The 26,132-nt window shown below is 47.3% G+C and overlaps 1 protein-coding gene across 3 annotated transcripts; it reads left to right on the plus strand.

Annotated features, from left to right (window-relative positions):
• On the plus strand, nt 1-26,132 carry ASB1 (ankyrin repeat and SOCS box containing 1). 3 transcript variants are annotated; one of them, XM_003277485.2, is made up of 5 exons: nt 564-712; nt 7,111-7,252; nt 9,257-9,559; nt 18,303-18,688; nt 20,337-26,132. In XM_003277485.2, exons 1-5 carry the CDS (start codon nt 664-666, stop codon nt 20,462-20,464), a joined length of 1,008 nt encoding a protein of 335 aa, XP_003277533.1. In that variant the 5' UTR covers nt 564-663; the 3' UTR covers nt 20,465-26,132. The 3 variants fall into 3 exon arrangements, with proteins under 3 accessions (XP_030659054.1, XP_003277533.1, XP_030659055.1); XM_030803194.1 differs by lacking the exon at nt 9,257-9,559 and having other exon boundaries at nt 1-712; nt 7,106-7,252; XM_030803195.1 differs by lacking the exon at nt 9,257-9,559.

Below are 26,132 nucleotides of genomic sequence, written 5' to 3' on the forward strand. Positions count from 1 at the left end.
AATGCATTCATTTATTCAATGAACTTTGCGTCAGCCACTGGCTGTCATCAGTTACGGAGCTGATTGCGGGCTTCATGGAAGGGATTTGGGGGAGCATTCATCTAAAACCACAGCACGCTGCGACGCTCAGCCCTGCAGTGGGCCCTCACCAGTCCCCGCGCCTCCGAATCCACCCTCCCGGGGCTGCTCGTGGCCAGTGGGGGTACCCGCGGGGATCAAGCCAGCCCGGCCGAGGCCCGGATCCCGCCCGCCACGGCCCTCTAGGCCCCGCCCACATCTGGCAGAAGCCACGCCCCGTCCGTGGGGGTGGGGACGGCCCGCCCGACCGAAATTCCCAGGCTGCTGCCTCAGGCAACACGCTTTCCGACTCCTTGGCTTCTTATGTGAGGAAACCACAGCGCGGCCGGCATCCCGAGAGTCGGTTACTCGCGAAGTTCTCGCCGGACGAAGGGACCAGCCAGCACCCAGCTGGGCAGCGAGGCCGGAAGTGGGAGCGCGGCCCCTGCGCGGCCCCGGAAACCAGTGAGGCGGGCGCGCGCCCGCCGGAAGCCGCGACCCCGACGCGCCCCCTCACCCTCGGCGCCGGAAGTGGTCGCAGGCCGTTCTGCTTCCTGCTCGAGGGGCGCGCGCGGGTCTGGGGCGGCCGCGGAGGCCGAAGCATCCATGGCGGAGGGCGGCAGCCCAGACGGGCGGGCAGGGCCGGGCTCCGCAGGTAACGTGCGCGCGGCCGCTGGGCCGTGGGGCGTGTGGGGATGGCGGAGGGCTGGCTCCGGCGTCCCTGCCGAGGCCCTGCGTCCTCGTCCCGGGCTGGCCGGGTCCACGGGGCAGCCAGGGAGCCGCGCCCCGCAGGCCGGGGGTCGGGTTCAGCGCGGCTCGCAGTGCTGGGCGACCCCACCACGGACGCGCTGCCTGCTCCTCGGCCTCGAGTGCAGTCCCCGCGCTAGATTTTCTTTCCAGTGGAACTTGTTCGTAACTTCCTTCCCGTTAGCCGATACAGATTTGATATGACCCAACCGCAAAAGTAGGACGTGGGCCACCTTCCAGCTCTGAGCGCACGGATCAGGAAAGCCAGCCAGAGGGTAGCCCTAGGGAGGGCAGGCACTTTTTCACCATTCTGCCGCCTACGGCGTGTCCGGTGATACAGCGGGGCAGCCTTCCCACCCACCACAGACACAGACCAGGGACAACGGGGACGCCGTCTCCAGCGAGCTCGTCAGTGACACAACATGTCCAGGGGCCTTTGGCCCACCAGCAAAGGAGGCAGATAGAAAGGCTCTCACCCACCTTCCAAAATAACTATCCTACTTCGGGTCTCCACCTTGAAGTGTCCCTACCATGCAGATGTGAAGGAAGCGGTCAGGACGGGTTCCCGTTTCCTGGTGGTGTGGTGGGAGTTCCTTCTTGCCGGATTTCTGAGCTTGCCATTCGCGCCAATAGTTTCCTGTATTCTGGGCTTTCTTTACATGCCTATTTTTGTCTTTGGAGGGGTTCCTCTCCTTCTTAGTGATAAACCAATACATTTCTTAAAAATCTCAAAAGATTGACTTGGAGACCGGTGCAGATAGGCTTTTCCATTCATCCCTCCCTCTGCACCTCCTTCCAGTCATTTAACAGACTTGTATTGAAGACCTGCTGTTGGCTAGACCCAGCAGAGGATACTGCAGCGACCAGAAGAACAAGCCAGACAAAGCATCTACCATCCTGGGCTTTGGTTGGCGTTGACTTTGACTTCAGAGACGGCCAGGACCTTAGGGTCTAGGATGTCATCTCATGTGAGAGTGAGAGACGGAATGATAGGTGTTCCGTGGGAAAAAGAGGACCAACAGCTACTTCCCAGTATAAAGAGGAGTCCTGGGGAATAAACACTGGCTTTGTCGGCTGCACAGGTCTCCTTTTTTTTTTGAGACAGAGTTTCGCTCTTGTTGCCCAGGGTGGAGTGCAGTGGCGTGATCTCGGCCCACTGCAGCCTCCACCTCCCGGGTTCAAGCGATTCTCCGGCCTCAGCCTCCCTAGTAGCTGGGATTACAGGTGCTGGCCATCATGCCCGGCTAATTTTTGTATTTTAGTAGAGATGGGGTTTCACCATATTGGCCAGGCTGATACCAAACTCTAGACCTCAGGTGATCTGCCCGCCTCTGCCTCCCAAAGTGCTGGGATTACAGGCGGCAGCCACCACACTCGGCTGAGGGCTCCTTTTTATATCCTCATGCACTGCTGTTTTGTTATTCACTTTGTTTCGGCCTCGGGTAGAGGGGCAACAGATTTTCAGTTGAAGCTTAAGTGCTATCCAGGAGCAGTTGTGTTGTCATTGGAGTAGTTGATCAGCAAAACACAAACTTGGAAGTTGCTTTTGAATCTGGAGCTGGGGAAAGATTCTGAGTCTACTCTGAGCAGGGCCAGGAATGGATAGCACAAGAGGCCAGCAGAGGGGGCCCAGAAGAGGGCTCAGCAAAAGTCCTGTGGCCGTCATTTACCTGTTGTTTATTGCCCTACACCTGAATCTTTCCCACTCCGACTTTGAACTTTTTCACCCTATAGTAACCGCAACTGTGGAGTAATCACAGGGGAGGATAGTTACTGAAGGAAGACTGCGATGGTGGCTTAAAGAGCTGTTCATGCCGGCGTGTTGATCTGCGGCGGGTCTGCTTGTGGGGTCAGCATGAGCAACTCGATGGACTGTCAAACCCTGCAGAGCCCGGACACTTATTCACCACCCGCATTTTACCTGTGGTTGAGTCTCATGTACAGTAGTACTCAAAAGAGATTAATTTTAGTATAAAAAACAATATCAGCATCTGGAAAGAGCCCTCTTAGGGAGCAGGTGCTTTATACCTGCCTGTCTGGTCTCACACTAGGACAGCATGGCAGAGCAGGGACTGGAATCCAAGCAGTCTGAGTTTTTGCTCTTTACTTACACATGAATTGTGTAACTATTTTTACAAAACTCTTAAATCTTCAGGAGTTTATTTGGGTTATGATGTGAGGTGAATAACCCAATTACTTCCTAATAAGTATCTAATAGTACAAATGCCATATGTTGAATACTCTTTTCCATTCTTGCTGATTGTGATGCCGGTTTATCACATTCAGGCATACCTTGGGGATAGTTTGTGTTCAGTTCCAGAACACTGTAATAAAGTGAATACTGCAGTAAACCAAGTCACATGAAATTTTTGGTTTCCCAGTGCATATATAAGTTATGTTTACATGATACTATGGTCTATTAAGAGTGTAATAGACCAGGTGCCATGTCTCATGGCTGTAATCCCAGCACTTTGGGAGGCCGAGGCAGGCAGATCACGAGGTCAGGAGATCGAGATCATCCTGGCTAACATGGTGAAACCCCTTCTCTACTAAAAATACACACACAAAAAATTAGCTGGGTGTGGTGGGCGCCTGTAGTCCCAGCTACTCGGGAGGCTGAGGCAGGAGAATGATGTGAACCCAGGAGGCGGATCTTGCAGTGAGCTGAGATCACGCCACTGCACTCCAGTCTGGGCCACAGACCATCTCAAAAACAAAAAAACGAGTACAATAATACCATTATGTCTAAAAATGTACACATTTTAATATAAAAATACTTTATTGCTGAAAAATGCTAACCATCATCTGAGCTCTCAGTGAGTCACAGTCTTTGCTGGTGGAGGGTCCTGCTCCAGTATTGATGGCTCCTGACTTATCGGGGGCTATGGCAATTCTTAGATGACAATGAAGTTTGCCATATTGTCTGGCTCTTCCTTGGATGAGATTTCTCTGTAGCATGAGATGTTGTTTGATGGCATTTTACCCACAGTAGCGCTTCTTTAAAAATTGGAGTCAGTCTTCTCTAACCCTGCTGCTGCTTTATCAACTAAATGTATGTGGCCTTCTAAATCCTTTGTTGTTGTTATGACAGTGTTCACAGCATCTTCACCAGGAGTGGATTTCATCTCAAGAAACTGCTTTCTTTGCTCATCCATTCAAGTTTGATCATGAGATTGCAGCAGTTCAGTCACATCTTCAGGCTGTAATTCTAGTTCTCTTGTGATTTCCACCGCATCTGCAGTTACTTCCTCCATTTAAGTCTTGAGCCCCTCGAAGTCGTCCATGAGGGTTGGAATCAACTTCTTTCAAACTCCTTTTGATATTTTGACCTCCTCCCATGAATCACAAATGTTCTAAATGACATCTAGATTGGTGAATCCTTTCCAGAAGGCTTTCAGTTCATTTTTGCCCAGATCCATCAGAGGAACCACTACCTATGGCAGCAATAGCCTGACAAAATGTATTAAAGGATGATAACACGTGAAAGTCAGAATGACTCCTTGATCCATTGGCTGTGGAATGGCTGTATTCGCAGGCATGAAAACAGCATGAATCTTGTACATCTCCATGAGAGCTCTTGGGTGACTAGGTGCATTGTCAGCGAGCAGTACTATTTTGAAAGGAATCTTCTGAGCAGTAGGTCTCAACAGTGGGCTGAAAATACTCACTAACCATGCTGTGAACAGATGTGCTGCCACCTGGGCCTTGTTGATCCATTTATAGTGCACAGGCAGGAGTTTTGGAATGGTGAATGAACACTGACTTCCACTTAAAGTCACCAGCTGCGTTAGCCTCTAACGAGAGTCAGCTTGTCCTTTAAAGCTTTGACGCTAGGCATTGACTTCTCCTCTCTAGCTATGAAAGTCCTAGATGGCATCCTTTTTTCCAATAGAAGGCTGTTTCTTCTACATTGAAAATCTGTTGTTTAGTATAGCCACCTTCATCAGTTATCTTAGCTGTGTCTTCTGGATAATTTGCTGCAGCATCCACATCAGTACTTGTTGCTTCACTTTGTACTTTTGTGTGATGGAGATGGCTTTAAACCTCGCGAACCAACTTCTGCTACCTTCACACTTTGCTTCTGCACCTTCCTCAGCTCTCTCAGGCTTCAGAGAATTGGAGAGAGTTAGGGCCCTGCTCTGGATTAGGCTTTGGCCTAAGGGAATGTTGTGGCTGGTTTGATCGTATCTCCAGACTACTCAGATTTCCTCTATATCAGCAATAAGATTGTTCTGCTGTCTTATCAATTGTGGTTTACAGGACTTTTAATTTCCCTCAAGCTCTTTTTCCTTTGCATTCACAACTTGGCTGTTTGGCACAGGAGGCCTATCTTTGAACCTTTCTCAGCTTTCCACATGCCTTTCTCATTAAAATTAATCATTTCCTGCTTTTAACTTAAAGTGAGAGATGTGTGACTGTTTCTTTAACTTGAACACTCAGAAGCCATTGTAGGGTTATTAATTAGCCTAATTTCAATATTGTGTCTGGGGAACAGGGAGGCCTGAGGAGAGAGTGGGAGCAGCTGGTTGGTGGAGCAGTCAGAACACAGACCACGTTGATGGATTAAGTTCATTGTCTCATATGGCACAGTTTGTGGCACCCCAAAACAGTTACAATAGTAACATCACAAATCACTCATCACCATAACAGATAAAATAATAATGAAAAAGTTTGAAATATTGCAAGAATTACCAGATTGTGACCCAGAAGACACAAAATAGATACATCCTGTTGGACAAATAGCTCCAAAAGACTTGCTCAGCACAGGGTTGCCACAAACCTTCAATTTGTAAAAAAACACAACTACCTGTGAAGCTTGATAAGGTGAAATGCAGTGAAATGAAGGCTGCCTGTATTAAGTTGTTTATACTGAGATCTTTCTGGGCAGCTGATGGTTTGATTTTCTTTTTTATTCTGATGAGTGTTCTGTTACCCAGTAGGGTAGGTCTTTTCTCTGTACACTTACTAAAAACCAAAAAAGTTCTTCTCCCTTATATTTTAAAATAAACTTTAGAATATTTTTTGTGACATCTGATAACAAAACCCCAAAGAAATGGTTCGCACTTTATTTAAAATTCCTTGAATGTTGAATGTTTTAATCCAAGTACTTGGTGTTTTTTCTGCTTATTCTGTTCTTTTGTGTTGTCTTTGAGTTTTATAGTCTTCATTAAATGGGCTGGATTTATATTTATGTACATGTATTTTTAACCTTCGTTTTTATTGAGGTGGGACTTCTCTATGGTCAAGTGCACCTGTCTGAGGAGTTTCTTAGGCAGGCCTCCCTGTGGCCATTGCCCGGGGCAGCGTGGTAGGTAGTCACCTGTATAGCAGATAGCAGCATTCGCTCAGCCGTTGGATTTTGCCGTATGTCTTTTTTGTAGTGAAGGAGATGACTATGTTCTCCTTCATAGTTTCCCAGTATTAAGATATTCCCAAATGCCAGTACTAAGATATTTGCTAGATTCTTTGATACAATATTGATTCAATCTGCTGATATTTTCTTTCTTTCTTTTTGAGACCGAGTCTCACTCTGTCGCCAGGCTCTGGAGTGCAGTGGCACAATCTTGGCTTACTGCAACATCTGCCTCCGGGTTCAAGCAATTCTCCTGCCTCAGCCTCCCGAGTAGCTGGGAGTACAGGTGCACGGCACCATGCCCAGCTAATTTTTTGTATTTTCAGTAGAGATGGGGTTTCACCATGTTGGCCAGGATGGTTTTGATCTCTTGACCTCGTGATCTGCCCGCCTCGGCCTCTCAAAATTCTGGGATTACAGGCGTGAGCCACCTCGCCCGGCTCAATCTGCTGATATTTTCTTTAGGATCTTGCATCCGTATTCTTCAGGTTTGGCTTATCAGTGGATTCTTTGACACAATATTGATTCAATCTGCTGATATTTTCTTTAGGATCTTGCTTCTTTATTCTTCAGTAGGTTTGGCTTATAGTTCCTGGGCCCCATCAACTTTTAAAAAATTATTCTTGTCAGCATTGGTGTCAGGAGTGTGCTAGTTTAATAAGGGAAGGTTTCTACTGTTTTCTGTGATTTATTTCTTTTGTTTTTACAGACAGGGTCTTGCTGTGTTGCCCAGGCTGGTCTTGAACTCCTGGCCTCAAGTGATCCTCCTCCCTCAGCCTCCTGAGTAGCTGGGATTATAGGCATGCCACCATGCCCAGCTTGTGATTTATTTCTTGAGCGTTTGAAGGTGCCCCGTGGCTGGGAGAGGGGAGGCTCGCTGCAGATGGCACCTCCTTTTGGTTAGTCTTGGCAGGGCCTCCCTGAGCTAACAGGAGCCCCTCTCTTCAGTGCAGGTCGTAATCTGAAGGAGTGGCTGAGGGAGCAATTTTGTGATCATCCGCTGGAGCACTGTGAGGACACGAGGCTCCATGATGCAGCCTACGTCGGGGACCTCCAGACCCTCAGGAGCCTGTTGCAAGAGGAGAGCTACCGGAGGTGAGCGGCGCTGCCCGGGGCTGGTCCGGGTACTTGGGCCCTGAAGGTCTGCATGAAGCTGAGCCCCACAGTCCGTGTGCAGATGAAGACCTTGATGTTGGGAGGAATGTGTTCCAGCTTTAGAGGACGGGGATAAAGGAGACTGAGGCAGCATGGTCAGAGTTGTAGGAGACAGCCAGACAGTGTGGGCAGGGAGACCTGAGTTCAGGTCCTGCTCTGCCATTGACCTTAGTGTTTTCTGGCAACTTCTGGCCTTCTGTGGGCCTCAGCCTCCTGATGTCACTCCTGAAGGTACCACTGTTTCCCTCTTCAGTGGCGGCCCCGCCCCATCTTGCATTTCTCGTGGCTCTTGTTTGCAGGTGCTTCTGTACATTCACCCTGCGTCACCACCTTCCCTAGTGCCCTTTCCTCTAGCTTCTCAGGCCCTCAGTCATCTGCCCCCGGGACCTGGGCCTCAGCCTTAGGCCTGTTTACCTCATCAGCCTTCTCCTTTCTGTTCCCCTCATCAGTGGTCCCCTGTCCTGGCCTTGCCAAACTCTGCCTGGCCCCGCAAAATGGCTCCAGCCCTTCCTTCACAGCAAGTGATGCTTGCCCTTCCCTCTCCCTGCTCAGGACGCCTGGGGGAGCACAGTCTGCCTGCTCTGTGGAGTGTTCTCTGATTGTTCTGTGAGTCTAAGGTTGCAGTCCCAGCTAGAGCTTAAACTCAGCGGCAGCCAGGAACTATCCATGCTGCTGTTGTGTTTCCGCTTTCCCTTCAGGACCCAAATGCCAGTGCGGTGGTAGCAGCAATGCCTACGTGTTCGTGTCGAGACTAATGCCACAACTTTTCTTTGCATAGTTCCCAAGAAAAGGATTTCTAATAGTACAGGAATGTATTTCTTCATTTCCTTCTAATGTCTTAGCAGTATTTCATCAGAACAGATATCAGTATTTAAAAGAAAAATACCAGAAAGGACTGTCATAGGAAGACAGATGGATTACGCACAGATATTTAAAGTGGGTGACTCAAGCCCAAAGAAAACCTTAATTCAACTTGCAGATGTAACAGAATGAAATAGAGTTCGGTGAGGTCTCAGCCCGTCTTTCCATATTGTATTTCCCAGCACTGTTTCTCCTCCTCCTTTTACTCAGGCTCAGGGCATCTCTGGTTCTTTACATTTTCCCATTGCTATTTACTTCTTTGGTGATGAGTTCCTGGAGTGCTCCTCGACTTTCCTGGGCAGTCAGAGCCTAGGCGCAGCTGGCGGAGGAGCCCCGAGGGCTGGCTTGGGAGCTGCTTCCGCTGCATGTTCCTGGGCCCTGGTTGGTGCTCTGGGCCCCTGAGCTTTGTTCTTAGTGACACTGGGAGCTCGCTGTGAACCCGTTGCAGTCGCTGCCTTGCTGGGTCGGTGGGTGGGGCAGGTAGTTGCAGTCCGATTGTGACATCTGCCGAGAGCTGAGTCTGGACAGGTTCCTCTGCCGCTCTGGGCCAGGGGTGTAGCCCCCATGCCACCTTAGTGATTCCTTCAGGCCATCATTTGTGCAGTGTTAGAGGTTGGGGGCCTACATAGTCACCGTGAGGATGCTGAGGCCTAGAGAGGCCCAGCGTCAAGCCTTCACAGATGGTAACTGGGGAAGAGCAGCCTAGGGGCTCTTACCCAGACACCCGGGCGAGTGCGCTGTTTATTCGGCACTGCCTCCCAGGCAGACCCTTCCCACCTTTGTAGAGGAAGGCAGTTCGGACGGCAGTCAGGAAATCTAAGAACTAGAGATCTTAGTTTTGGTGCTGATCATTCTGCAGGTGTCTTGAGTTTCCTGTCTCTGGAATGTGGCTCGTAATGCCTGCCCTGCCATGCCCAGGTCCCGCAGGGGAAAGGTGTGAGAGCATTTTAGAAGGCAGAGCCCAGGTGGAGGCGTTATTAACCAGAGGGGGACTGTGTCCATGCTGCCAGGGTGAGGGGGGCAGTGCAGCCCGTCCCTGTCCTGCAGCTGCCTCTCATGAGCCCCCTTGTGTTCCTCCTGCAGCCGCATCAACGAGAAGTCTGTCTGGTGCTGTGGCTGGCTCCCCTGCACACCGTTGCGAATCGCGGCCACTGCAGGCCATGGGAACTGTGTGGACTTCCTCATCCGGAAGGGGGCCGAGGTGGATCTGGTGGACGTAAAAGGACAGACGGCCCTGTATGTGGCTGTGGTGAACGGGCACCTAGAGAGTACCCAGATCCTTCTCGAAGCTGGCGCAGACCCCAACGGAAGCCGGCACCATCGCAGCACCCCCGTCTACCATGCCTCTCGCGTGGGCCGGGCCGACATCCTGAAGGCCCTCATCAGGCCAGTACTGCGGAGCTCGCCTGGCTCCTGCAGCCACTTTATTTTTCTTCTCTGTATTTGCAGTTTTTCTGTCTTTAGAATTCGGCTCTTTAGATGACTCGCCTGTTTTGCTGGCCTTTGTAAAGAGCTGCCTCTTGGCTTTATCAGGTCTCTTTGTTTTTCGGCTTACCTGTTCCTTTACATCTACTTTTATCTTTTTCTAATTTTTAGTTTTTTTCCCTTTTGAGTTGATTGCTTATTCATTTTTTCTCAAGAATGCAAACTTGGAACGTTAATTTACCTTTTACTACAGTTTTGACCATCCTCTCTAAGCTTTTTCGTTATTATTTAAATAGCTCTAATTGAAGTGGATTTCCTCTTTGTTCTTAGAGTTACGGAAGATAAGGTTTTAATAATGCTTTTTGTTGTGTTATGCTCAGATAATATGGACCATATAGTTTTCATTTTGGGGATTCTTTGAAGTAAAAAAATCATTATTATTATTATTTTTGTTTAGTTTTTGAGATGGGGTCTTACTTTGTTGCCCAGGCTTGAGTGCTGTGGTGTGATCATAGCTCACTGCAGCCTCAAACTCCAGGGCTCAAGTGACCCTCCTGCCTTAGCTTCCTTAGTAGCTGACACTACAGGTGTGCACCACAATGCTGGCTTCTTATTATTTTTTAATGTCAGACTACGTTGTTGTGAATGCTTGAAACAAGTACATGACCATGGGTGTTTTGTTTACATATTATACTTTGTTAGGTTAGCGCGCTCTCTCTCTCTTTTTTTTTTTTTTTTTTTTTTACATTTTTGTCATTGGATCTGCCAGAAATTTAAAGAATTCTGTTAGTCTCTGATCACATTTGTGATTTTGCCATTTTTTCCCCTTGTACTTTGAATAGGTTTTGCTTTGAAAATTTTGATGCTAATTGAGCTCATAAAAGTTCCTGCTTACGTATTATGCTCTATCAAAACAAGAGTACTATTAGTTTTATTTAAGGCCCATTTACATGGCATTATGTAATATTTAGTTTTAATCTTAGGGAGTTTCAGTAGTTCTATTTGTGCTTGTGTAGAACTATTTGTCTAGGAGTTTTTGCTTTTTAATACAGTGAACATTATTGCTATAGCTGATGTTAGAGTCTGTTTCTGTTATCTTTCTGTTTTGTAACTATTTCCATTTGATATCTTTTCTTCTTACATGTTTTTTTTTTTTGCTTTCCTCTTCCATTATACTAGGTTTACAGTCTTATTTTATTTTATTTTTTTTTGCTGTGTTGCCCAGGCTGGAGTGCAGTGGTGTGATCTTGGCTCACTGCAACCTCCGCCTCCTGGGTTCAAGCAGTTCTCCTTCCTCAGCCTCCTGAGTAGCTGGGACTACAGGTGCCCGCCACCATGGCCGGCTAATTTTTGTATTTTTGGTAGAGATGGGGTTTCACCGTGTCAGCCAGGATGGTCTCGATCTTCTGACCTTGTGATCCACCTGCCTCAGCCTCCCAAAGTGCTGCGATTACAGGCGTGAGCCACAGCGCCTGGCCTACAGTCTTATTTTAATCATACTAATGGTTGCCTTTTTTTTTTTCTTTTTGAACCAGATTGTTTTTATTTTTCATGTTTCTAGTGGCTTCTTTCCAGCAAAGATGCTTTTTTTCCCTCTCTTACTCTGGAGACCAAATTGCTCTGCGTTTGGACAGGGTGCAGTTTAGGTAGCTGGTTCTCAGGGAAATTTTTCCGTATTGAAAAGGATTAGGTAAGGGTTCTGTTGTTACAGGCTGCAGCCAGGGTGGCTCTGATGAGCAGGGACCTGGGATTCCCTTTACCCAGCACAGAATATGGTCTTTAAATTAGGTACTGAGAATATGTTTTTCCTGTTGAAGGGTTTTATAAATTAAATAGCTACACAATTGGCTTTTGGGAGGATAAAGAAATGAGAGTGGTAAGGTTGTTATGTTAGAGGATGATAAAGCTGCGGGGCTTTTTCCCTCTTTTTAAGGATTTCTAACCTGATTAAGCCACCTCAGTCCCATGTCTTTGCACCTTGGAGAATGTAAGCTATTAATTTGGAAATGCTTTTGAGTAGGATCAATCAGTGAAATTCCATGTTGGTTCCAGAAATCCCTTTGGGTATTTCAGTCAGTTCATGATGCACAACTGCTTTGAGTTACCTATAGGCTGCCCGAGAAGTACATATACAGATGCCCTTCTTTTTTTTTTTTTTTTTCGAGACGGAGTCTCACCCTGTCCAGGCTGGAGTGCAGTGGCGCTATCTCGGCTCACTGCAATCTTTGCCTCCAGGGTTCACACCATTCTCCTGCCTCAGCCTCCCAAGTAGCTAGGACTACAGGCACCCGCCACCATGCTTGGCTAATTTTTTGTATATTTAGTTGAGACAGGGTTTCACCATGTTAGCCAGGATGGTCTTGATCTCCTGACCTTGTGATCCGCCCACCTCGGCCTCCCAAAGTGCTGGGATTACGGGCGTGAGCCACCGCGCCTGGCCATAGATGCCCTTCTTGCGAAAACGTTACTAAGACATCTTACTCCCTCACTGGAGCACAGGACATTACTTTTACAAGGTGGTACCAAGAACAGATATTATTCTATTAAAAAGTTTTCTATATTCTAAATTCTAAGATAATTGACTTTTGGATAGTAGAGTGATATGGTTAAGTTACAGAACAGTGATGTTATCTGGAAATAACTTAGCTTCTGCCTTCCCTGTGCCAGTTCCCCTTTAGGGCTCTCATCTTTCACTGTTGCAATTTTCTGTCCCTCTGTAAGTCACCTCCATTTTGTTATTTGTAAATTCCCTTGATATGTATTGCTCATATTTTAGAAAAAAGGTACAGAGTGGTATTTCTGTATGTGCAAAAGTTAAATTGATTTATTGAGTTCTCCCAATGGTTCCTTGCCAGTGATATTAAAAGCAATAGAGGAATTTGGAAAATATTCAGGATTAAAATTAACTGGATCTCATCCAGTATATTTTTATGAGTGGATGAAGGGCTATCTTTCCCACAGCTCAGCTAATACCAGATTGTCATATTGCCCAAAATTACAAACGTTTTGGAAGATTTTCCCTAAGAATAAGCAGAAAAAAACCCTCACTGCTTGAGATCTAGTTTTCCTTTGCTTAATTGGTTGGGTGTATGAAATGAAATATCAATTTCTTGTTGGCTCTGTGTGTTTTAGAATGCTTCCCCTGTCACTCCTAGAATGTCTTGGAGAGTGGGTGATGTTTGTGTTTGTAGTGGAAGTTCATTGTCACGTGAGCATGTTGGTTGGAGAGAGGGTGATGTTTGTGTTTGTAGTGGAAGCTTCATTGTCATGTGAGCGTGTTGGTCCATGTGCTCGTCCTCAGGCCTGTGCTGCCTGAAAGCAGCAGTTTTGGTTCCAGGGGAACATTTCTCTGGACACTCAGGATGGTGCTGAGGAGACGGTTCTAACCGGAAAGCGTGGTTGCTGGCCTTACCTGTCGGCAAGCGCTGTGATTGCGGCACGGAAGGTGACGCAGTTCTGTCCTCCCTGCACCCTGCGTGTTCTGGTCCCGTCATCGCTGCTCCCCACATATTGCCCTTTCCTATTACAAATGAAATACTTTGGTGGTGACGAATCTTGTGAGACATTGCGGGACTGTGTGGGCTGACGAAAGCTCAAGAAAACAGGTGCCGACTCTCATGTTGACTCAGATTAGTCATGTCATGCGTTTTGGGCAGGAATCGGGAAGGGAGGTTGTGTTCGCATTCCCCTCTTGTCAGGCTGCATGTGATTGCAGTGTGTCCATTACTGCCGATACTCACTTCCGTTATTTGATTAAGGTGGTGCCTGCCATGTTTCGCTCCCGTAAAGCTATTCGTTTTCTCTCCGTAAGTAGTATTTTGAGGAGAGGTGCTTTACAACAATGTATATGTCCTGTTCATCTCAGATTTTTAATTTGTCATTTATTTATTAGTGTAGACGCATGGTTTCTGATATTATCCAATGAGTTATAATTCATTATTATTGTTACTTATTTTGATATTCGTATTGTCTCAGTTTGGCTACTGAAGCTGCTTCAAGCCATCTCTGTCCTTTTGACATGTCCTTAATCATTCTATGAGCAGCTCCTCACTTTGTCCTGCAACAAGATATTCTCGGCTCATCTTGCACTTTGACTGCCTCAGTCCTGGAATAAGTCATTTCTCCAAGGAGTCCTGGTTTCTTTTAGTGAAGAATGGTGTGCAGAAACCTACATTTGGACACTAGGAATGCCTGTTGCTTTTGGGGTATCACTGTTTTCATGCCCTCCTATTGGACCAAGCTAAGGTTGTATGTACATTCCACATCTCTGTTTATATTTCTTTATATACATTGACAGGAGTTCACCTGGCTACCTTTAATCCAGGCTCACACCACAAGGTTCATCCTAGTTTTCTTCCTTTCTGCATTTATTATTCTCCTTTCACCAGTGAGAAACCCGGTTCCCCTGCCCTCCACATACTGCCTGTGTTGTCCGTGTTGTCCCCTGTGTGGCACCAGCCAGCCTCCTTTTGCTGCCTCTTCCCATACATGGCTCCTGACCTGTTTGGGCTCTCACCTCTCATGCCGGGTGGACTTCTCACCTTGTCAGGACTCTGACTCTGAGCCAGGGCCCCCTCATTGACTGATCCCTGTTCAGAGTAAAAATGATTGGTGGTTTGCACTTGGCCTGGAAGAACCCTAAACGTCTGACAGAGAGCCATATATTTGGTCATCTCTGAGTACAGTGACAAGGGCAAGTAAAGTAAATGGAGTCATTTAGAGATTGGCTTTGGTGGAGAATGAGGCTTCTAAGTCAGGTGGCTCCTGTACCTGCCCTATGTGAGATTTGTTTCCTCCCATCTATCTGGCTGTCACTGGGGATTAGGAGGGGCAGCCTAGGGGTTATCTCACTGATGGCTGTGTGCATGCCCACGTGGAGAGCTGTGTGACGCTGCCCTGCTGACAAGCTGTGCGTCCTGGCCTAGGTAGGGCCTTCCAGGTGAACGTAATGCTGGGAATGGTCTGTGCTGATCATGGGAGTCTGGATGTTTAGTGTGCCCGAAAAGAAAGATGTCCTAGTGGGCAGCGCATCATAGCGCCAGCTGGATACCTGATTGAGTTCATGTGTTTCTTTTTGCTTTCAATTTTTTTTTTTTTTTGAGATGGAGTCTTGCTCTGTCGCCCAGGCTAGAGAAGTGGCATGATCTCGGCTTACTGCAACCTCTGTCCCCTGGGTTCAAGCCATTCTCCTGCTTCAGTCTCCTGAGTAGCTGAGATTACAGGTGCCCGCCACCACGCTCAGCTAATTTTCGTATTTTTAGTAGAGATGGGGTTTTGCCACGTTGGTCAGGCTGGTCTCGAACTCCTGATCTCCAATGATCTGCCTGCTTCGGCCTCCCAAAGTGCTGGGATTACAGACATGAGCCACTACATCCCCCTGCTTTCAGTTTTTAAGGATTGCTTTTTACTTAATTTTGTTTTACAACATAAAAAATTTACGTGGTTCCGAAGTCAAATTATAAAACAAGGTATAAATTTTTTTTTTTTTTTTTTTTTTTGAGACAGTCTTGCTCTATTGCCCAGGCTGTGGTGCAGTGGCACAATCTTGGCTCCCTGCAGCCTCCGCCTCCTGAGTTCAAGTGATTCTCATGCCTCAGCCTCCCAAGTAGCTGGGACTACAGGTGTATGCTATGATGCTCAGCTCACTTTTTTTTTTTTTTGTATTTTTATTAGAGACTGGGTTTTGCCATGTTGGCCAGGCTGATCTCGAACTCCTGGCCTCAAGTGATCTGCCTGCCTTGGCCTCCTGAAGCATTAGGATTACAGGCATGAGCCACCGCGCTTGGCCAAGGTACAAAATTTTGGAAATCTAGCTTGTATCCTTGTCTCCTTGATCCTGTTCTCTCCCTCCCCAGTAGATAACCATTTAAAAAGTTCCATGGTTTACCATAAGCACACTGCAGCCTCCTCCCCCATAGAAACAGTAGTGGACTGTACACTTTCACTGTGCTGCTTTCCCTCCCTCTTCCTGTGCTCGGAGGCTGTTCCGGAGCAGTGTACAGCGACCCCCTCACTCCTTTTCAGAGCTGCACAGGGCGGCGTTGTGCAGATGAGCTGCAGTTCATTCAGCCAGTCCCCTGTTAGTGGACACCTGGGTGGTTTACTGTCTCCAGCTGTTATGGATAGTGCTGTAATGAATTGCCTTGTGCATACATCTTTCCATACATAGATGTATTTTGGAAATAGATCCCGAGCAGTGTGATTGATGGGTCAAAGGGTAAATGCATATGTAATTTTGCTAGCGATTGACAGATTGCCCCCTCCACGGGGGGAAAGTTCACTTTTCATTTCTCAAACAATGAATGAGATTTCCTGTTTCCTAAAAGGCTGGTCAATAAATTTTTGGATTTTTCCCAATCTGATAGGTGAGAAGTGATATCTCAGAATAGTTTTAATTTGCATTTCTGTTCCGAGTGAGGCTGAGCGTCTTTTCATGTGGCTAAGAGCCATTTGTAGCTGTCCATCTCTCTATTTTTTTTTTTTTTTTTTTTTGAGATGAAGTCTCGCTCTGTTGCTCAGGCTGGAGTGCAGCACCATCTCAGCTCACTGCAACCTCTGCCTCCCAGGTTGAAGCAATTCTCCTGCCTCAGCCTCCCAAGTAGCCGGGATGACAGGCACACCCACACCCGGCTAATTTTTGTATTTTTAGTAGAGATGGGGTTTCGTCATGTTGGCCAGGCTGGTCTTGAACTCCTGACCTCAGATGATCTGCCCGCCTTGGCCTCCTAAAGTGCTGGGATTACAGGCGTGAGCCACCACGCCCCGCCCCATCTCTCTAATTTTTCTGTAGGGCTATTGATCTTTTTCTTTTAGAAGCTCTTTATATGTTAAGGGTATTAACCTTTTGTAACATTTTTCCCCAATTTTTCATTGCTTGTTTTACTTTTGCTTATGTTGTTTTGTCATGCTTATGCTATGCAAGAGTTTTTCTTTTAAAAATTTTCATGTTAAAAACATTTTATTTGTGGATTTTGTGTCAGAATTAGGCAAATTTTACTTAGAGGTTTTTTCTAGTTTTTGCATGGTTTCATATTTTACGTTTTAAGTTATGGTCAGTTTGGAATTTATTCTGGTATATGCTTTGGTGAATGGATATACTTTTACCTTTTTCCATATGGATGTTCAGTTACCCCAAAAAACACTTAGTAAAACATCTACACTCTCTGTTGTTTGAGATGCTGCCTTTATCATATATGAAATTTCCATATGCAATTTGGCCCATTTCGAGATTTTCTGTAAAGTTCCATCATTCTGTCAATTTTGTTCACATACCAATACCCAGTTTTATTTTTAGCCTTTATAATAAATTTCACTTATGGTGTGGATACCTCCCACCACCCCCTTCTTGCTTGGCTTTTTCATCTTCTTTGATCTTACAGATGAACTTCATATATCAACTAATGTAGCTCAAGGGATGCTATTTTTATTTATTTATGTTTGTGATCAACTATTACATTACTAGAACTATTTAGTTCTAGTAATGACATTTTCATTTATAAAATAAATTTTGGGAGAATTATATTCTTGATGTTGAGTCTTAATCAGTACTGTAGTATGTCTTTCCATTCTCTTAGGTCTACTTTTGTTGACTTTAAGTAGTAGTTTATCATTTTCGTTATGCACATTTTGGACATTTATTATTAAGTTTATGCTTAGATGTGTCATTGTAAAATTTATTTTGCTATCATAAATGGAATTTTCCCTTCTACTTTTTATATGAAGCCTATTGGTTTGACAACCTGCTACTTCAAAAAGTTCTTCATTTCTTGTTAGTTGTTTTTTCCACATTATTTAGGGCTTTTCAGACACATTGTATCCTCTGAAAATAGGAAATTTTTACCTCTTATTTTCCAACTTTATGCATTTAATTTCTTTCTCTTGCCTGATTGCACAGGGTACCTTTAACACCAGTGTTCAATAGGAGGCTGGAAAGCAGGAGTCTGTCTTGCTCCAGCTTTGGCCAGAATGCGTCTAGCCTTTCCCTGTTAAATGAGATGCTGACTTCTGGCCTGAGGGAGTATGTTTTATCATGTTAAAGAAAAGCCATCACTTTCTGTTTTATTGAGCATTTTTAAACATGCATAGCTCTTGAGTTTTGTCATATGCCCACCTTTTTTTTTTTTTTTTCTGCATCTGCAGAGATAATCAGAGGATTTTCCCCTCAACCTCATTTTACAATGGATTATATTAATAGAGTTTCTAATATTGGAGTTACCTGTGCATTCTTGGGATAACTCCCATGAGGTCATGGTATACTGCTTTCTTAATATACTTAAGGATTCTCTTCGGCTAAAATTTTATTGAAGATTTAAAAGTTGATACTCCTAAATGAAATTAGCTGGTAGTTTTTCTTATGCTTTGGCCCTTGTCGGGTTTTGGGGTTATTGTGCCAGTTTCATCAGATGAATTTGTAAGGCTCTCTTCTTTTTCTTTGCTCTGAAATAGTTTAAATAGCCTTGGGATTATTGGACCTTCAAAGGTTTGAAGGACTTCCTTAGGATTTTTTCTATGTGCGGGGATTCCAAGTTCTTTCCTGCTACCTTATGTTGCTGGACGTAATGAAGCTATCTGATCTGTGGAGTCTCCTATAGCGCCTGGTGTCACTGAATCAAGGCCTTCTGCTCAGGGTGGCTGTGGGATCTGTGGGATCTGTGGGCTGTGGTCAGTCCCCTGCACGGTCTGACTTTCCCTTTCTTCCCTGCAGGTACGGGGCTGATGTTGACGTCAACCACCACCTGACTCCAGATGTCCAGCCCCGATTCTCCCGGCGGCTCACCTCCTTGGTGGTCTGCCCCTTGTACATCAGCGCAGCCTACCACAACCTCCAGTGCTTCCGGCTGCTCCTCCTGGCTGGAGCGAACCCCGACTTCAACTGCAATGGTCCTGTCAACACACAGGGATTCTACAGGGGCTCCCCTGGGTGCGTCATGGATGCTGTTCTGCGGCACGGCTGTGAGGCAGCCTTCGTGAGCCTGCTGGTAGAATTTGGGGCCAACCTGAATCTAGTGAAGTGGGAATCGCTGGGCCCAGAGTCGAGAGGAAGAAGAAAGGTGGACCCTGAGGCCTTGCAGGTCTTTAAAGAGGCCAGAAGTAAGTGGCTTGAGTTCAGCTCTGACTTGTGGGCTGGGTTGATTGAATGAATCAAGATGTAGCAATAAACAAAAAACAAAAACCTCCAACTGAGCACTTGGCCAAAATCTTCAGTTAGCACTTGTGGTTTTCCAGGTGGTTGTTCAGATTGATCTTCTCTTTTTAAATTCCTGAATACCAAGAATTGATACCAGGGAATCTCTAAAAGTACATGTGTGTTGTCAGAACTCCTAGAATTATGCTCTCTCTCTTTTTTTTTTTTTTTTTTGAGACAGGGTCTTGCTCTGTCACCCAGGCTGGAGTGCAGTGGTGCAATCATGGCTCCCTGTAGCCATGACCTCCTGGGCTCATGGGATCCTCCCACCCCAGTCTCCCAAGTAGCTGGGACTGTAGGCGCACACCATGCCCAGCTAATTTTTGTGTTTTTTGTAGATATGAGGTTTTGCTGTGTTGCCCAGGCTTGTGTTGAACTCCTGGGCTCAAGTGATCTGCCCGCCTCAGCCTCCCAAACTGCTGGGATTACAGGCACGAGCCACTGCCCTGGCCTGCAATTATATTCTCTTTATCCTTTTGCTCTGACCTGTGGCCCCAGATTCTTATAGACGTCACTTCTTTTATGCCTGGTTTTTAAATGAGCCCTTAAAACAAATTGCAAGTGGGGCTTTCTAGGGTTCCTTACTCTCCTTTCTTCAATTGCACTCTAGTATCGCTACTTTGGATTGTGTGATAAGCCTAAGTTTTGTAACAATGAAGTTCCTAGTCTGCTTATTTATGAAGAAAGATTTTGTTAATGACTAATGCATCAATAGCACTAGAGATTGGAATTGATCCGTAGCTTGGTCTTGTTATCCGAGGCTCTCTGGGATTCAGACATTGACCTCATGTGTTGTCTTGAACCTCCTGCCCACATGTCACCCCCTCCCACCGCTCCCAGTCTGGGTCTTGAGACATCCAAGTTGAGGACCTCTTCCTTCTCCCTGCCTCTCAAAGGACTTTAAATTCATTGTGTTTTTGTTACTGGATTTCCCTAAACCAGTTCATTAAAGCATGCTCCTGTGTAGCCTTCCCACAAATAGTTAATGAATGGTCAGCTGGGAACTATAGTGATAGAAGAAGCAGCTTGCGTTCAGGACTGTTCCACTCCTCAGCTTCCTCGCTAATCGAGACAGAACTTGGCTGTGCTCTTTTCATTGGGGGCAAAGTCGTCAGCCTGTGCCCCTCAAGCACTGCTCGGCCTGTGTTCCCCAGGCACTGGTGGAGCTTCAGGGATTGACTAAGGGAAGAGGCTGACAGAGGCTGGGTGTCCGCGGCCCGCACCTGCTGGGGCCTTCAGTGGTCCACTCTGATTTCTTTCTCTAGTGCATTAAACATGGTCGAGTTGTGACCCAGGGAGCAGATGCCCTGGGTTAACAAGGCTGGAAAGGTTTCGCTCCTTCCTCCGACAGAAGGAACAGATAAGACCTTCCTCCCTGGGGCCTGCTCTCCTCATCCATCAGGAAAAGCCATCACTTTGTGTTTCACTGAGCATTTTGAAGTTGGTAGTGAGCATTTGTGCACTTCTGGCTGCCAGTCCCAGCTGCCTTTTCTCTCTAGAACTGGGATAGAATGAACCTTCCTCTATCCCTCTCTTTCTTCCTACGGCCTCCAGGTGTTCCCAGAACCTTGCTGTGTCTGTGCCGTGTGGCTGTGAGAAGAGCTCTTGGCAAATACCGGCTTCATCTGATTCCTTCGCTGCCTCTGCCAGACCCCATAAAGAAGTTTCTACTTCATGAGTAGACTTCAAGTGCTGCGGTTGATTCCAGCGAGGGAGAAGGCGATCTGCAGAGAGGTGGACACCAAGCCCTGAGTGCTGTGCTGCTGGTGGTCTCCTGATGGCTGTTGCTGCAGAAGATGTCCTCGTGGACTGTCACTGCTCCGCAGGTGCCTGGGCCGCTGAACAGTCTTTGGGTCATTGTAGCTGAGAGGCTCATACTAAAGTTATTATTGTTTTTCCGAAGTTCTCTGTTCTGGATTTTCAGTTGCATATTAATGTAACGGGCCATGGAATATGTACATGCAGGGGTGAGGTTGGAGGCCTACTCATTTCCCTGTAGGGAAGACTCCTAGCACTTCTGGAACTGTGCTTCTCGTTATTTTTCTACTTCTCAATTTGATGGTTCGATTAAAGCCTTCTAGTATCTCAATGAAAAGGGAGTTTTGTAAGCAAAATAGAGGACAGAAATGCAGTTCATGAACTTGCTGGTTTGTTTTCCCTGCTCCTGGGGTGACACATGCACTTGTCATACACGCTCCTTCCTTGCCACTTCAGTATTCTCTCTTTGCGGTGGAGGTCTCACAGTGAGTGTCTTCACTCAAGGGTGGTTTCCTGGCTGCATGGCACCTGTTCCGATACCTACTGTGCCTCTCATCAGGTGTCATGATTTTTCTGCCACTTCACCTTAGGGAGCTTCCAGTGATTGATTTTAGGAGGCCCACACCAAACTCCCCAGGAAATGACTGCCTTCCTTGGGACCAAGGACCGTTCCAACAGCATTCACTGCCAGTTCTAATAGGCGAGGAAAATGCCCGAGGCGCTGTCTTCTATCCCCCACACATACCAGAAAGTGAAAAATGTGGCGAGTCCTCTGGGTGGTTCTGAGCCTCCAGGTGCATGCTGCCTAGTGGACAGAACATCTGGCGGTTGGTTGATTGCTCTCTTTTGTCTTGGTCGCTGCTTCTAGAATCTACGCAAGGGGATAGCAGTGAGGTCAGAAGTCTTTCCCGGGAGAGAGATGGCCGGGGTTATCATTGCTGATAGCTTTGGCTGCGTGGGTGGGGCTTCCCCTCACCCAGGGCTGCATAGCCAGGTGGGCTGGTGGCTGCAGCCTCAGAGCCCTCCCAAGTTGCTGCTGTTGCCAGTGAATCACATTTCGTCATTCGAAGCCCATGATGACCATTGTGTGGATCCATGGTGATTCTAGACTTCAGATATATTTAGGAAGGAGCAGATTTCAAGTCTATGTTTAGATTTTCTGTAATAAGAGAATTCTAATTTGTAAAAATTGAACAATGAATATCGTTTTATTTACTTAGTAGCATCACTGTGCGTCTTAGCAGGCAGGTAGTGTTTGGCCATTATTGCGTTCTACAGCCAGAGGATAGAATTCTATACCCCCAACCCCGTGTCACAAATGGGCTCTGTGTGGGTCACCCCAGCTGACCCGTGTATGTGCAGATGCAGTTCCGAAGGGAAGAACAGTCCTCGGGTGATTCAGAGGGGAAAATGCAATCCGGGAGGTGTTTCCTCAGCTGAGGTGACACTGTTAGAAGCTGTGATGGTTGTGTAAATGTGGGCTGTGTGCTGTTCCCGAGGGGAGCTTGGGATTGGGTCCTGCTGATGCCAGGAGGGTCTTCCCAAGTTAGGAGAGGAACCGCAGGTGGTGAGCGGCTGGGGAGGGCCAGGACAGCCGGGGCCGGGTGCTGCAGGGGCTTTAGCCCGGGAGAAGGGGTAGACATGTTCTTTGTGGTACCAAAGTGGGACTAGGACAAAAATGGGGGTATGGCTGGGGCAGGAGCTATAGGGAGTTAAGGAATGATGATATGGAAGTTGGAGCCACCACAGTGGACTGGGCCTTGTCACTGGAGGTCGTAGGCAGTGGCTCATCACCCTGGTAGGGCTGATAGGGGCCTTCAGGGAGGCTGGTTAGCTCTCTGCACTCTGGCTCTTTACTGGCTTACTGTGTAGCTCCTCCCGCCTTGAGCCTCTTCTTCCTGCCACCCTTTGGGCTCAGTGTAGGAGAGGAGGGTGGCTTTTTTCGAGGTGAGCCATGTGGTAGACACATGACATGCTCTGCGTCTGCTCTACTGAGTACTTTCTGCAGGGGCCTGTTAAGGACGAGGCCTCCCCAGCCCTTCCCGGTGCAGGAGGTGGCTCAGTTCTTGGACCTTTTGGGAAGCGGCACCTGGGAGTGCTGCCTTGTGGGAGTTCCATGCATGAGTGCGCTGGTGTGACCTTCAGGCTGCACAGAGGCAAGGACCCAGATGTGGCAGCGTGGGCGTCATGCTCCTTTGCACAGCCCAGGGCCTGTTTCGGAGGGACCAGGTCACTGCCTTGGTCTCTCTAGGAGGAATGGACTGAATGGACCCTTGCAGAGAAGCCTCACCCAGACCTGGCCAGGGAATGATGTGTCTGGGGAGAGAATGAGCTGGAGGAGGGGGCCTCTCACAGCCCTTGCCTGGCCTGTGGCTTGTCCTGGCCTGCAGGTGTCTAGGGTCTCAGCTTTTCATCTGCAGAGGACATGTTCAACTTCCTCTCTGTTCAAGCCAGCCTTTGCCAATTTTCTCAGAATCCAAACAATTTGGAGGTTGGGTGTCTTGTTTCGTAGCTGCCAAATATGAATCTGAAAACAGGGTGGGTAGCTAAGGTCATTCTTCCTGGGTTTTAGTGACACTCCCTTCACTAAAGCTCCCTTTTTCTTCCGTTGGCAAGGACAGGATACAGAATAGGAAAGAGTAGCACTTTCCACCTAAGCACTTTAGGAAATCACCTTCCTAAGCTCTGGGGTGCCCAAGTCCCACGGTGCAGGGAAATGTGGTCCTCAGTGAGGCTGCTGCCTGGCTGGCCCGGAGTCCTCGCTAGGAGGGGGGCTCAGTGGGCCAGGGGGAAGGAGCCTGAAGGTTGTCCCTGGTTGCACCCCAGAAGCATCTGACTGTCACCACTGCCAGGGCAGCTGCTGGCCGTGGAACAGTCCTGGGCCCTGGGCCTTGGCTGCTGTCAGCAGATGGGCTGGGCTGGGCCGTGGTGGGGTGGGGGACAACGTTGATACCTCTGAGAATTCAGCTTTGCAGTACCGGGTGAGGAGTTTTAGATAAACCCATCAATATCACCCACATTCTGTGACTCTGCATCACTCGCGCTATTTATTTATTTATTTATTTATTTATTTATTTATTTATATTCTGCCTTGCTCCAGAGAAGTGTTTAAGGCAACAATGCTTGTTTTTTTGGTGTTTTCTTTTGACATTTGAAAATTTCGTTAAAATGTACTTGTTAAACAGGTAATTTTAAAGAGAAGGAACAATTGTTTTTAGTAAGTTTTCTTTTTCCTTTTTCAATGAATTGATTCTTCAAATGAGAAGTTCTTGAGAGAAAAGAGAGGAGGATACAGCAGACAGAGGACCAAGCCAAGGAAGAGCCTGCCTGAGAGAGACGCTTGGCCTGTGCTTTGCTGCCATCCGTGCGGCCTTGGCCAAGTCCCTGTTCACAGAGGCGGCTCCACTTGAGACAGGGACAAGGCTTCCTGCTGTGCCTTTCCGGCAGGGTTTTGTGGGGTCACGTGGGAAGCAATGTGTTATGCAAGCAGTCTCCATGTGCGTGTAAACTGCTGTCCTGGTGACTTGTCCCTCTTAGTGGAAACGCATTTGAGGTAGTGACAGGGCTGGATGAACCTGTGACCCTGGGAGATCCGGCTAGACTGTGGACCCCGATGGGCCAGAGTCCTTGTGGCCCACAGCATAGCACTGGGGACAGAGCGCTCTATGCAGGTGAGGTGTATGAGAACAACATGGTAAATAATTGGTGAAGTCACATTTGTTCAACTTAAAGGATTGTTTTTTATTCTGAAGTTATTTTCTTCCTTATTTGGATGATAAAATTTCCTTTTATGTAATGAAGGTAAAAGTAGAGGGCAATATATTTGCTTTTTGAAATGCTCTTGGTTGCAAAACAAAATGTTGGTTGCTGTTTGTCAGCCCCAGAATTTCTTCTTAAGTTCGCTGGTCTCTGAATTCCCAAAGTCAGGGAACCGCAGTCTAGCTGTGGTGCGTGTTTACGTATTGGTGAGAAATTCTTGGGTTCTTGAACAGCCTGTACACGGCAGACAGCACTGCAGCATTGTCACTGCTCATGGCCAAGAACGAGTTTGGAGATCGCTGCGTGCGGTTTTAGGAACTGCAAACACCCGTGGTGATGGGCCTCTGGCCACCCCTGGATCCATGGAACACACTCACAGGAAGCTGGTGTGGCCTTCTCGGTGAGGACTGCCCCTTGACCTGGGTCCTGGGAGCCTGTGGCCCCCCTGTATGTTGATGATGACACTAGTGTGGGTCTTCTGGCTCTGGGGTTACAGCTTCTGCCTCCTCACCTGGCCGTCTGTACTCGGCAAGCAGGCCTGGCCTCCAGGGGCCTGGATCCCCGCCTGCTGGGATTGGCCTCCTGGAAATACCTGTTTGGGCCATGTGACCTCCTTTCTCACTTATGCCTCACTCCCCTCCTTCCGCTCCAAACCCGAATCTCTCAGTGTGGAATGAAACAGTTTAGAGGCGTACATGATGCACGTTGGTGGGATTCACATCCCAGGAGAATTCCATGGAGAGGAATGTGCAGATTTTGAAGTGCACAGTGATGTGTGGAATAAATACTATAAATTCTCGGCAGACAGTGGGATGGAGAAGTGAGTGGGGGCAGGAGGGGGATTTCTGTTGCCTTGACATCTCATTGCTCAGTGCCTGGAATGCAGGCGAATCTCTCTTTTTTATGTTGCTTTGATTTCAAGATCTCTTAGATATACTAGGTAGTGTATGAATGTGCATAAATCCAGTTTGAGAATGGTGTTTATGAAGAAGCTGTTTCGTGTGTACAGTTGCTGCTGTAATTTAGCCGGCAGTGCCCTGCCCTGCCCTGCAGTGTCTGCACAGCTCCCACTGCTTCTCTTTGCTGTTGGGCATGTGAGGCATGACTTGGAGGGGGCCTGGTGCCTGGGGACCTGCTGAAGAGAATGCTCACCACCAGCCCTCTGTTTCCCTTCCTGCTTTGGTAATCAACACGTGTTTGCCTGCAGTGGCCGGGACCATGACTGTTTCTGCCCTTGTGCCTAGTTAAGAGCCTTCAAAAGCATAATGAACATTTTTGATATGCTTATTGTAACTTTAATAAATGCTTTATTTCCCTCTAATTGCCCCCAAATGCCTTAATTTTGTGGACTGTTTATTTCAACAGGTGGAAGTTTTGGTCGTGTGAAATCTTGGTATGCGCATTTCAAGAACAAGGGAGTTCTTTTTTCTTTCTTCTTTCTATGGAACGTTTTAAGTGATTGGATAGAAAGAAGGACTCTGAAGCAGGAGTTTTCACCTCCTCTGAGGGAACTTGGGGCTCCAGGGACGTACCCCAAATGTTGCCCAGGTTGAAACTCCCTGACAGCCTGTTTTACTTAGTGGCTCGTGGTTTCCAGTTTGAGAGAGTTGTGCCCCTAAAAGTGTTTGAAACCTGTGGCTTTCAAGCAAGGTGCCATTGTCCCCACAGTGTTCCGTGGGGTGGGGGGTGATGGAGATTGTGGGCAAGCCTGTTGTTTTTGGCCCCCTGTTGTTACATGGGACCTGTTTTGATGGTGGGAGGGTGAGATGTGAAGATTTGGGATGAACTTGGAATGAATGAACTAAATAAAGACATGCATCCATCTGTCAGCGA

Source organism: Nomascus leucogenys, chromosome 22a (assembly GCF_006542625.1).
Source record: "Nomascus leucogenys isolate Asia chromosome 22a, Asia_NLE_v1, whole genome shotgun sequence".
NCBI lineage: Eukaryota > Metazoa > Chordata > Mammalia > Primates > Hylobatidae > Nomascus > Nomascus leucogenys.